Raw genomic sequence first — 13398 nt, forward strand, 5'->3', positions numbered from 1 at the left:
TAGAAGCTAAATTAGTGCTGTGTAGCCCCTGCTCTTATTGGCAAGATTTTCAACATATAGCCACTAGTTGTAACACACAAGCATTATCCAGTGATAATGTGTACAGATCATAAAATGTGTGAACGGTGAGAGGAAAAATAAGTAGAAAAAAAATAATCTTACCGTAGATGCCTGTGGATATACATGGGAAGGCCTGTACAAAAAAAGAAAAAGATAACAGTCAAAGCATGATCACAAATAAAATGTGACAAATCAAATCCTGTTTTAACCTTTTCACAATAAGACAAACATATATATATATAAATATATAAATATATATATAAATACATATTTATACTTAAAGCTCTCAGTAGATAGAGGGTCAACAACAAAGACCAGGGATTCACAGAACTCCTGAGACAAGTTCGAAAATGCCAGTCAACAACAACATTGGCATAATGGGAGAGCGCACCTTCCACCAAGAAGGTCAAGGGTATGAAAGAAGAAAAATAACTGCTTTCTTTCTTGAGCAATATCTTATTTCTGAGTCTTGGAGACGAGCTAAATAAACCACAAACACAATCTCTTCAACCATGTTGTTGAAATTGAATCATTGTATTTCTCTTCATTGACAAACACTCGACTTATGATTCAAGTCCACAGCAGAGAAGTGAAAAGTCAATGACTCACTGTAAATATTTCATGACTGCATTTAATGAATCTGCAGTCACCCATAGCCACTGTTTGACACATACTTGTTACATATGTACTTGTTGTTTACCTCGACTGCTTCACTTGTTCCCTCCCAAGAGGAGCAATTTACTGAAATCCCTGCAATGCTTATAATGCACAGTATTGTAGCTCTCTAGCACAATTCAGAAACACAAACACACACTTAAACTGTGTACTTAACTGCTGCCTTCCCCGCAACAAATTAAATGCATCCTAGACTCGAACACTCCTTCTAACGCACACATTAGACGGATCATCAAGATCACGCCTGCTGTGTTAAAGAGGCTGCTGGACAATTTTCTATCTCATACGTTGCCCCAATGAACAAGATGGCGTATTAGTACTTAATGCTCATACTTGATGCCCATAACAGTCAAAGTTTGCATATGTTGCCTGAGGGCACAGTGGATTTGATTCATGTGAATTCATAGGTGCATGTAGAGCTCGCCGCTTGATAGCCTTCTACACATGAATATCCAAATGAGGTTGATTGATCCTGTCTGTAGCCTACAGCCCAATCTCACACACAGACCTCCTCTGCCACAGACGAGTATGGATCCTACCCAAAGGCTGAGGCTGCCCCACTGATCGAATTTTTGCTCCAGCCTTCTGATGCTCGTCTTTAATTTAATGAGTGCTTTCAAAGATAAACAGATTCAACTCTGTGTAAAGTTGATGCAGACTGCCGACAGTGTGTCTCAATAACAATGAGGGCCTCGTAGCGGGGGGGGGGGGCTTTTCAGTACATCTGATTCCAATGATGAGAAAACCAAACACAAAATCAAAGCCATTGCTCCCGCATTTGGATCAATACCAGGAATCAATGATTTCCCACCAATCACCAACGAGTGCAAGCCACACATACCAGAACAGAGAGAGAATCTGAATAAATATCATAAATGCTTTTTATGGAGTAAAGAGCTAAAAAGCTTACATGTATTTATGGCTGTCTTTTCCCAAAACATTATAAAAAGTAACCACCTTGTAATAGTTCTTGCTTTGCAGCACTTTGAAGCAGATATATTATACAAGCATGGCTTTATAGCTGAAAATAGTTTCATTATTCTTTACTCCTGTGAGCAAATATATTATGATACATCGACCTGGCTGTAAGCGTCCCTATTTCACATTCATCTTTTTAAGCATATTAATACACAGTAAAGAGAAAGGATTTATTCAAAGGTCCCATTTGTCCTGAAAAGCAGCTGAATACGTGCTTTAGTTCCTACATTCATCAACAGGCGTGGCCCCAACATTAATATCATAAGACGGATTTATTTTCTTTTAAAGAAGGAAAACATTTTCAGTAGCGCCTCACATCTGGGTGAATATAGAACAACAAAAGCACCACAAAGATTCATCAAAGAATAACACCCATATGTCAGTTTCTCCCAGAGCCGCAACCGAGCCCAACTGTTTGTGTTGCCATATTGACCCTGTCAGGTTGCATTTAGAAACATGCTGTTACTAGCAGCTGTGCCAAGATCACTTCATTTTAGAACTGAAAACACAATTAATAGATCTGAATGAAAGAAAATGTGTCACCTCATATAAACATACAAATAAGTAGTCAGGGTTCTTATCCTCTGTGGCTCTGTTTATCTTCAACTGACACAATAGATAATAGAAAAAAGTGCACGTAGATGAAAGTAAATGATTAATGTATCGATTTAAAATACTTTTTCTTCTCTAACGCATCACAACCTATGACAGTCGATTTGAAATCCCATGGTCAGTTTGTCCTTGGTTTAAAGAAAGAGCAACGACTCTCTGTTTGTTTTCTTATTTACCAGTTTTTCAGGTTCAGCCTGTCAAGCGGAATATTTCTTCTGAGGGGTGATTTAAATCTTTTACCGGAGCTCTGACCTTTCCAGATGACTGTCTGCGTCTGACACAAACCGCAGATGATGAAGCGTGGAGAAGCACGGCCATTTTTAGTCCGGTGCCAAGCTCAGTCCATGGGACACACGGAGGTATGAAATTACAAAATGGTCGGATATCCAAGATCGATAAGATTAATAAAATAAATGATAACCGCCAGAATTTCAAGTAAAAAAAAAAAAGAGTCGGAAATTATGCGGAGCTCGGATTCCGTGGATTTGCCTAATTTTCTGTGAAGAACACAGGATAGAACAGACGTGATTTTCAAAGAGAGAGAAGCTGTGGAAGACGATAAAGAGGAAGAGTGTGAGGATATGAGGATCACCTCTCTGTCAATTCAGACTCTGACAGTGAGCTTGAAGAAGAGGAAGAGATTGACATCAGCCAGCTCCAAAAAAACAGCAGCCAGCCACAGGCACAGCCCCACATCAGCCAGCAAGTGGAGAAATATGGATGTAAAAACTTGTGAAATTGAATGCTCTTTTTGCCTCAGGAATGAGCCAACCCGCATGGCTGCCAATGTGATAAGGATGCAACCAGGGCCGTCCCGGATGGAGGTCACTCATGTGCAAGACATCAACTCTTCTTTTGAACTTTTCATCCAGAATGCCTTCCAGAAAATCCTTCTGGATCGCACTAATTCGGAGGGGCCAGTGGGTTTTTGGAGAGAGGTGGAAGGAAATGGTCCAAACCAGCAACAAAAATAAACGCTGCGAAGTGTGTGGACCCAAGATGGACAGGAAGACACAGGGTACATGCATCAAGAAAAAAATACATATGTAAAAATATAGAGAAAGTAAAACTCTGCTTTAGGCTGACATGAATTGTCTGTGTTCAAAGGGGCTGATTTGTTGTTCAAACAAAAATAAGGGTGTTCAATTTGTAATTAAGTTCAAGGTAATAAAAATCAATACTGATGTCAACATTTTTATTTCATATTTGGTTTGTTTATTTCATATCTTGATTGTAATTGATTATTTTTTAATTGAATTTGATCCCAAAAACACATTAGTAAATGTGACCTTACAAAAACTTGAACACCACACAAGGTTTAAAGAAGTGCAATACAATAATGCAGTGCTTCATACACTGTATGTGCACCTATACTCAATTGACTCATCTGCTGCAGCTCGACATTTAGATGAGTAAAAAGCTCAAAACTTTCACGTTCTCTCTAAATCAGTTAACAGTTGTTAACGGTCAATATAAATAGGAATAAAAACCTCTTCAACGAGAGGAATATATTCAAAGCTGTGTAATAATAACAATAATAATAAGGCAAATTAATTGAAACAGCCACATTATTTTCTGGTCCTGAGCGAGAAGCCTTGTTATCCTCTCAGCTCGGAGGCCTAGATGTCAGTTCTCTTCAAGTTGAACTTCTGCAATTAAACCTCAACACATCAGAGGCCATCAGCATCAGCATAATCAATTAGAATCTTTTTTTATTTGTTCCCAGGCTGATCCATTAGGGGGGTATCGACCTCTTCGGGTGGGGAAAAAGCATCAGGTAATCACTTAACAGGACGCTGTAAAGATCGGACACCTCTGTGGCACATGCAAATGTTTAAAGGACAGTTATTGCCAAAAGGAAAGAGAGGAAAACATCCAATAAAACAGTGACGCCTGAAGAGCCTCTTGGCTGACACGTCTCCTCTTCGCCCATAAATCAGCTACAAATCAAGCAATAAATTACTTGAAGGTGTGAACAAAGTTAAACCTTGAGTCTAATCGATGTCTGTGAATATCAACAAGCTCAATATTGGTCACAAGCTTCGAGTTGACTGAAAGCTTTAGATGTTTAATATACAACTTTCTCTGACGTAAATGTGAACACAGGTAGAATTACCAGTTCACTCTAGCAGTAGATAAGCAGTGATGGTCGGTCACTGTTCATTTAAGACACAGAAAACACATGATGTCCAGCATCCTACAGCAGTGTAAGCCCAGTAAAACTGTGCCTGTAGTTCTTGTTCTCTCCCCCCCAGACACTGAGCCAACATAGAAGCTATTTTGATAATTGTTAGTATACATACCTGTGCATCGACTTACATCGTATAAGGTCTAGTGTTAATTAGGACAGTCAGTCGGTATATTTGCAGTCATGACCTATGATTTGGGGTTTAGGTTATTATTTCTACCTCTGGCTGCTCATTAGAAGTGATTCCACATGTCCAGCCGGCGCCCTGCGTCTGACATGTTGGCTTGTTGCTGATTTTCTTTGCTTAGGGAGTGTTCAGAAATTGGTCACCAGGGAAATTATTCTGTTGCTGGTGCTCCTCCCTAATCTATCACACGGCTTTAAAGTGGAGCACCTTTCCTCTCGGCATCGCTGCAGACTTATTCAGCCCAGAGTGTATTAAACACAGCACAGAGGCCACGGTGTTTATCGTTGGAATTATTTTTATACTTCTGTTACATTCACGCTGCTTTTTAATGACTGTGATGCTTATTGTTATTCACTTGCATTTACTGGAACATGTATTCTTGGAATTGGACTTAGTTTTTTTTTTTTTTAGAGACGGCTTATTAATGGAATGATTTATTGACTTCAAAGTGTGACTAGAGTTTTGCAAAGACAGTAGCTCAAAAAACGAATTCCCTGTTATTCCACTGAGAGCACGGTGGCCCGCAGCTTTCAGTCATTTGTGAAGCAGCAGGAAATGACACAGTCAAGATGGCTCAACCTGTGGCAAAACGAGCCCGTCCTGCTGTAGCTGTCACCCTCCCATGTTGCAGCCAATGCAGGGCAGCCCCGGGAAGTCAGGTAAAGGTAAGAAAAGCACGCACGGGCACGGTGACTGCGGGATCCTGCTGGGGGAGCGCCTCGTCTCGGCTGGCTGAGTAAATAGCACTGGACCTGGGGTGCTGCCCCCGTAGCTTGAAGCCTCCTAGCCTGTTTGCAGATGGAAGCTATGCTTATAAATCAGAGCAGCGAGGGGAGAGCTTGTGCAAATGCGACCAGACGTACGCTCCTATTCGCCGCAGTGTGGGCTTAGGAACCTGAATCCAAGACAATCCCCTTTGTTGACTGCTGTAATTCTTTAAGCAGGTAGGTCATGCCTGTCGGAAGCGGCTACCTGCTGCCGCTGCAAGAGCATGTCATGGTTACACATCAGCGTATTCAAATATGACACGTTTACACCCTTTTATTCTGCATAATGCCACACTCCATATTCTAATGTGAGCGCTGATTGTTTGAGTGTCGTTATGCTAAATGGAGGATGGAGAAATGCAGAGGGCGAGAAGCCTGAAACCTAATTGCCCGAATCCCACCAGCTGCTTTTATATCTGCCGCCATGATGACATGAAACCATTATCACAATAATATCTGAGCGTCCATTAAGGACTCGGCATCACTGGCTGTGTTTACATGCGGAGTCACTTACACAACACTGTGGAAAACAGCTTATTTATGTTAAGCTGTTTGCTTACACCTTTGCTACCCAATGCTGGAGAATCCTTGTTGTTATGAATAAACCCTGAACAGAACATTCCTGTTCTCCTCTCGGCTCTTGTCCGTGATAAAGTATGAAAATACGCTGCAACAAGTAAATCCTTCCCCAAGCAACACAAAGTCACGTCCACTGGAAGAGAGATAAATCACAATCCAGACTTAAAAATTGTAAATAGTGCTTACTACGATGTTTTTGTTGACATCAACAATTATCTATTGTGCTGAGTGAGTGTGTAGCAGTAATGAAAACTAACTGTGCAGGGGGTATGATGTTCCTATCTCTGTAAAATATATGATATTGAAGAATGCAAGTCATCTTAACCTTGGCTTTTATAATTACAGTGTTATTGTAATCCACGTACAACATAATGTCAAAATGTGACATTTCAAATAGAGTTCTCTGTGCATGTAGACAAACTTGGCAAGATAATTGCATTATACAAAACATGACATGGAATATGGAACTTTTTTAGATTCAATAATTTAATGGATATGTTAAGACGTGGTGATGTAAAGTGTTTGTTAGTTTAACTCTTTCTGTCATCCTGTAATTAATGTTAGCAGTACCTTCACTAATAGGTAATGTTTTCATCAGTGACACAAACACCGCAGGACGGAGTACGACAAAACTGGTCAGGCAGGAATCAGGTCAATAACTGGTGTGGATCCAGGAATTATTTCCACTTTCTTCAAAATTGCAAGATGTTACAACATTTTTGTTGATTTCTCAGTGAATATTTCATAGATCTTATTCATCGATGTGTGCAATTTGGTGCAGATACAAATAAACTTCAATTTAGAGAATAAAATTATTGCTTCGTAATGGGACTGTTGGGAACTGTTGTTCTCACCAAACAGGGCCCATAAGCACATAGCCACTTCAACAGAGGGACAAGCCTGAGACATTCCTTCTGTGCATGCTGTGGATGCACAGAAGGAGTGAGTGCAGCATGACATGGGGTGAGATGAATGTGCAGGAAAAAAAAAAGTTGTAAATGGTGCAGCCTGTGGGTAGGGCAGAGCAGTGGAGCAAACACAAGCAGGTACTGGACTGATGGCGGCCTGATTCACTGGTCCATGACCAGCCGTATGGTTGATCAGGCTGAGGCCCACAGCTGCAGCGCCCAGGTAAAACATGGACGCTTCTTTTGAATAAAAGATGGTGAATTTTGATTGGGAACTTGAATTGAACTTTTAAAACTTTAATGCTCTAACATAGTAATGTGTGATGCTTGCAAGAACAATCCATTTCTGGGTTCAAATTGTTCTCTTTTATTATTCATATGACCATGAGTTCCAACAGAGGTCCGCCGGTGACACCGGCTCCCTCAGTGTTAAAGACGGAGCATTTAGACCGGCACGAAAATGACAATACTCTGAACCGAGGGCACATGCAACCAGACGTCTGCTCATATTTATGTATGAGGGGCTCCCGCCCGGGATCAGTTGAAATTATATCACTGACCACTGTGCAAGAGTGAGGCAAAGACGAAAAGAAAGAAACTCACGGTGGTGAGACAAACTGTCTGACCTCCACACAACCCGCACATGATTGACAGAATTCAAATGAGAGGGCGAGGAACATGCCAGGTAAACTCAATAACAAAATAGATTCCTGCAACTCAACCACTTCTCTACGGCCGCAAAAAGACTTGGAGTCAGATATTTTCTGTTTAAAAAAAAAAAAGAAAAAAAAAGACTTATTGATTAAATTAGCAAGCCAGTGGCAGATGAAATCAAGACTGCTCTGTGGGGCTGAGCTGAGACTGTGGAGCTGAGGCAGCGTCAGACTGACAGTGAGGATAACAGACCTGTGGTGAAATCTTCTGATCAGGAATCATTGTGAAATGTAATATAGAGACTGGGGCTTTTATTTACCTCAACTGAACACACAACCAGGGCTTTATTTGAGAGGTGGTTATTAGACATGAACTCTATACCCATTTGATGTGGGTATTTGATGTGAATGCAAAGACTTATCAATCGCCAAAACATTTTCAGTTAAAATGAACCACTTAAACAACAGCATGGCATGACTTTGTTGTTGTTCTGGTTTAAATTCTGCTGAAAAATGATGGGCTCTACGATCAAGAGCTCACAACATAATTTCGGTAATTCCCCCCCCCATTAATTCACGACAAAATTTAATTTGTTCCACAGGCCACCAGCCTTAACTATTTATGGAATAAAAGCATTTTATGTGACAATTTATGGCATCCAACATCCGCTTCCTTTAAGGCCTTGAACTTTACTTTGATTAAGATCCTCAGCCTGACATGATTATAAAAGGTCTTGTGAACATTTTATTGTATTTATCACAAGAGCCGTGACATTATAAACTGTGGGAGGCGTTTTGATTGAAATCCCAAAATGGAAGCAAGAAAGATGCAAATGAAAGGTATCTGCGGTAATTCCGAGCAAACTGTTTAATTTGAAATTTCGTAACCTCGGGGCTCAGCGGTGTAGAAGACATCATTCGATTTGCCCAAAGGCTTCGAAAGCCTGTGATTATTCCAAAGAGTGCTTAAGAAATGTGGAGCATGTGTTCAAAGCATGTAGCATTAGTTATCATTTGCATTTTGGAGGCCTAAATTACAGGCCGGCATAAAGAAAATGATCAGAGCAACGAATATGACGATTCCGTCTGAATCTATCAAACTTAAGTCTCATAAGCTAACTCAAAGTGAGAACGCCTCTGAAATGCAGGAGACAAAATGAAGAAAAAGAGAGAGCCAAATATCCTTCTGTGGAAGGTAAAACCAGGGCAAATATGGATTTTTCAAGATCCATAGCCCATGTCAAACTGCCTCTGAAGAGATTAACCAGCATACGCAGTGGGGAGGTTAGAATTATCAGTAATCCTAAAATATAGCCCATGTTTCGTACCGTATAAGCAGCAGATCCCTGCATGTTCGAAACGAGAGTAAAATAATAATTACAAAGCATTTTATTCGAGACATTTACTTATATTTCCATTCATAAATCAATTTCAATAGCCCATTTAATCAGATAACGGAAGATAAGGGGTTTCGGGTCATGCAATGTGAAAGCCTATGGTATCCTTCCAGTCCAGCATTACTAATTCAATTTTTTTTTTGGTTGCTTTCAAGGCGTCCTTCAACACTTCAAAAGCACAGAATCAAAGGGGCTTCAAAGTCAAAAGCTCAGTCTGACTTTTGATGTGACAGTACAGCTAAACGACAAGTGACTTGCTGGATGGCTACTATCTTCGGCCTTCTTCATACCCGGCACTAATATGAATGATCTGATGGAGGCCAACTTCTTGTTTTCTTACACTACATGCCTGTAATCTGGGAAAACATGGGGATGTGGTCGGGCCTGGCAAATTTTCTCTCAGCCGCCATTGGGTTTGGACAGAGAATTGCAGCCCGAGTTGCTCTCGACCCCCCATGTGTTCTGAAAGCGCCAAAGAGATTGGATCTCACTTCCTTGATCAAAATGTAAATAAACACGTGCAATGTTTATGTTCCCTAAGAGCAAATGTTACCATGACGGACGGATCTGTTTCACTGTGTTTCTGTGTGTGTGAGAGAGAGAGAGAGAGAGAGAGAGAGAGAGAGAGAGAGAGAGAGAGAGAGAAAAATAGAAGACACTGCGAGAAATAACATGACTAAGAATTGTTAACGAATATTTCGAGCTGGTCAGAAGAATAGGTGGCCCTTCAGTGTTGCCCAGGACACATATGCATATTCAACAACTAAAATGATGTTTTCATATGCATCTCAGGGCCCACCTAAATGTTGCTCTGCTCAACAGATCTCAAATGCCTTCTCATCTTTGGTGTACATGTACTGTGTACTAAGAGCTTTGGTGTACTTTTCTGTGTACTTAGAGCTGTCCCCTAGTGATCAGATCACTGTGATGGATGTTGATGCCAAAGGGGAATTGGGACTTCATGGCACGTCGGATGTGAGACAACACTCATGCTGCATAGTAACACCTGCCACTGATAGACAAATTCAAATGAAGAAAAGGCCTGGCCATAGTAAGGCTGCTACTAAGGAACCACAGCTGCAATTAAAAGACAGTGTGGGTAAAAAATGATTTAAATCACCATAGTTTGTTGCCCAGTGTTAGTTGGAGCAGTAAAGGTATATGGATAAGTGTGGCTAGGGGGTTTTGCTAATATTTCGATTGGAGCTGTAGTGGGCTGAGGGTCGTTCAGCCGTTGTTACTGTGGAATCAGTGTGTTAGGGTTAAACAGAGAAAAGACATGTGTTCAGCAGGGCAGCAGGAATTAATGTGGTTGATGTGAAAGTGGAAATTATTCTTAGCTGGAGTCCTGTAGTCACCCAGAACAGAGGAGGGTCTTCAATGAGTGGTACTCCTCACCGGCAACAAGACTTTGAATATGAAGATAGATATTTAGACTCTTACAGCTGTATACAGCCTTTATCTGTTGTGTGGGGATCTTTTGATATATAACCTTTATTCATTTTGCAGACATCTCCATCCAAAGCGACAACACTAAAGCTTTAGTTCATTAAGAGACTTTGAAGTAAGTGCTACAAACAGTGGTAGAAACAGTAATAAGATAAGATTGTATAAATAAAAATGATTCTCGGTAATGATACAAGTGGATCACAAGTGGATAACTGATCTCCACAGAATCATAAGAAAAGGATAAAATAGGACATAACCACATTTCCCAAAGCACCACATACAAAATAAAAACTAATGTTGGTTGAGAGTGCCGAGCTCATTAACTCGAAATCGAATCGAGCGCTCTGTACGGATGCACCGGTGACCCCATGGAAGCGTGGTAAGTACATCATTATTATTGAATCATTGGGATACATTTTCCAATTAGAAGGGTGAATTTTTGTGTTTTTCCTGCATACTGTACGACACAACATGCAACGTGCCATCGGTTGACTCTTTTTCTTCAGATTTTTTCATCAGAGTCATGTTTCAGGAATAAGTATTCTTAGACTCGAAGCCCGGGAATGTTTTGGTCAAGAGGGAATTTAACGCACTTAATGAACTCTCTTTGTTAACGGAAGCTCAGGGTGCTCTGTGATTGCTTTCATCGCACCCGGTTCCACAACGCTGGTGTGAGCTCCTGTGATTCAGTGCTACAGGGGAATAGGAGGCGGACCGCCATTCGTCTGTGAGATGAGTGGCCGCCAGAAGAAAGTGCAGAGCTATGTAGACAAATAACTACAACCGGGAAGGGATTTTCTTTTAAACCCGTGTTGGAGGCTGGATATTTCCCTATGCTGCCTGTGTTTGTGTAGGGTTGGCTGGTCACATAACTGATCCATCTCCGAACGTGCAGGGAAAAAACTGATGATGATTTTCTTATAAAATGCTCAGTAATCTAATCTCAAAATATCTCTACAAAGGGTGAATAAATTACCCCATATATGCACTTAAATATATAGGGAACTAATAATATAAAATACTAGCATACCTAAAGAAAAATCTTGTTTCCTTGTTTGAGAACTACACAGTAGATATATTTCTAAAAAATAAATGTGTACACTTTGGTTTGATTATGAAAGGCTGTTTATCCGTGTAGCTCTGTGGGCAGAGCAGGCCCCAGCAGAACACTTTCACTTTAAACCCCCACACAGCATAAAGCCATAAATCTGAGCTTGCCCAGAGGTAAGAGCCACCAACACTAATTAAGAGGAGCAGGATGAGAGGTCAAGGCCTTTGTCGTATTAGCTTGAGAAAACACTATTTTTCAATTTACTCTATATACAGTACACTGGCCGGGTGCATCTTAAGTGATGCAAAATTCAAGCTTGCAGGAAACCATGGGCCTGAGTACGGAATGCATTTACTGTACACACAATGTTTCCAATTTCAGTTCATTTCAGCTGCATGCATGAACATAAGGGGCTTTTCAAATGAGATGACTAAATTGTCACTATGGATGCGGTGGCGGCTCCAGGGAATGTACACAAAGCAACATCTCTGATCCAAAGTAAAGCTGAATTTAGGCATACTGCACAGAATCGGGGCTTCATTGAATATGTCTACCTCTTTAAAAGGACTTTGGTCCAAGGACATAGTAAGCTCTGAGGAGGTCAGCCCCCCCCCACTGTGTGAACCTGTGGGCCTCTCTCTCCCACTTTGATCTGAGCTGTGATGATGCTGTGGCAGGCACAGACTCGGGAGTGGAGGGATTAGGGACAGAAGGGACAGAAGGGACAGAAGGGACACAGGGAGTGACAGCTTCCTTTGTATTCACTCTATCCTCATTTCTGGCCGAACGGCACACGCCATGCAAACCGGTCGCTTCTCTAAGGTGTTTATTTTTTGGCTGTAAAAAACCCCTCAACTCTCAAAAAGAGAGATCAGCAGGGGCAGCGGTCTCATTGATAACTGTATAATGGCTCACTTTAAGAGAACAGGCGTTTTGCTGAGACGGGCGCGTGGTTCAAACTGCAAGCTATTAGTCATGCTGTCGGCTTATTTCCATATGTGTTTTATTGTCTCTTGGGCAAAGGCTACTGCACCTACTCACATTTATTGCACTCACGGCAGATCTAATGATATTCATACCTACGGCAAAAAACAAAGGGCCTTGTTCCTTCCTGTCTCCATATGGAAAGACTCTTGAAAGGTGACAGTGTGAACGCACACTCCACGTTTGTGCGTCTCTCTTTGATGGGTGTTTTGTCTCGCTGGTCGAGAAATGTACAAAGCTACATGAGAGCACACCTGTCTCAAAAATCATCATCATTGCAGACAGACTTTGATTTCGGTAAGGGAGGCATGTTTGATGTGAGTTGACGAGGTATGTCACCAGAATAAAACCTCTAATGTAAAACAGCATACTTGTGTGGGTGCTAGTGGGGGTGCATTTCCAGAGAATCAGCAGCAGCGGCGCACGCTGCACCTTAGTTACTTTGAAGTTGATTATTAAGCTAATCATCAGAGGTCAATACCATTTGTTTGACATGTCTGGTTAGCTGCTGTTGTATAAATTGAATGTACATGTGGAGGCAGCTACCTTGACACTAGGCCTGTGGGCTGTACCTTTAATTAATCACTGTTAGCTTTAGTTGTTAGCCATGATGGTGACGTAAATGTGAAAAATATAATATTAGTCCTAGCACCGTATTGTATAAGCCATAGTCCAAAATTTGCTGTTGTGTGTAAGAAAAATGTAATCAGTAAGTCAAACTTGTCAAACAATAATAGGTTACCATGGAGGGTTTTATTACGTTTTCTGTGAAAGCCCACAGCACAGATTACTGAGTATTTGTTAAGGCCGTGGTGTGTCTCTGAGTGCTTACACTTTAATTGTACCATTGAAATGTGTATCTGTCCCCCACCTGCTCTTAATCCAGCCTGTTTGAGAATCAGGAGCACAC

The 13398-nt window shown here is 41.1% G+C and overlaps 1 protein-coding gene across 3 annotated transcripts in view; it reads right to left on the minus strand.

Annotated features, from left to right (window-relative positions):
• Positions 1 to 13398, minus strand: part of macrod2 (mono-ADP ribosylhydrolase 2) — a 403426-nt gene that overhangs the window by 94411 nt on the left and 295617 nt on the right. For all 3 annotated transcript variants that reach the window (XM_062401312.1, XM_062401313.1, XM_062401311.1), the window contains exon 7: positions 163 to 193. In XM_062401312.1, coding sequence (XP_062257296.1) covers positions 163 to 193 — 31 coding nt within the window. The remainder of the gene's footprint in view (positions 1 to 162; positions 194 to 13398) is intronic.

Source organism: Platichthys flesus, chromosome 12 (assembly GCF_949316205.1).
Source record: "Platichthys flesus chromosome 12, fPlaFle2.1, whole genome shotgun sequence".
Classification (NCBI taxonomy): Eukaryota; Metazoa; Chordata; class Actinopteri; order Pleuronectiformes; family Pleuronectidae; genus Platichthys; species Platichthys flesus.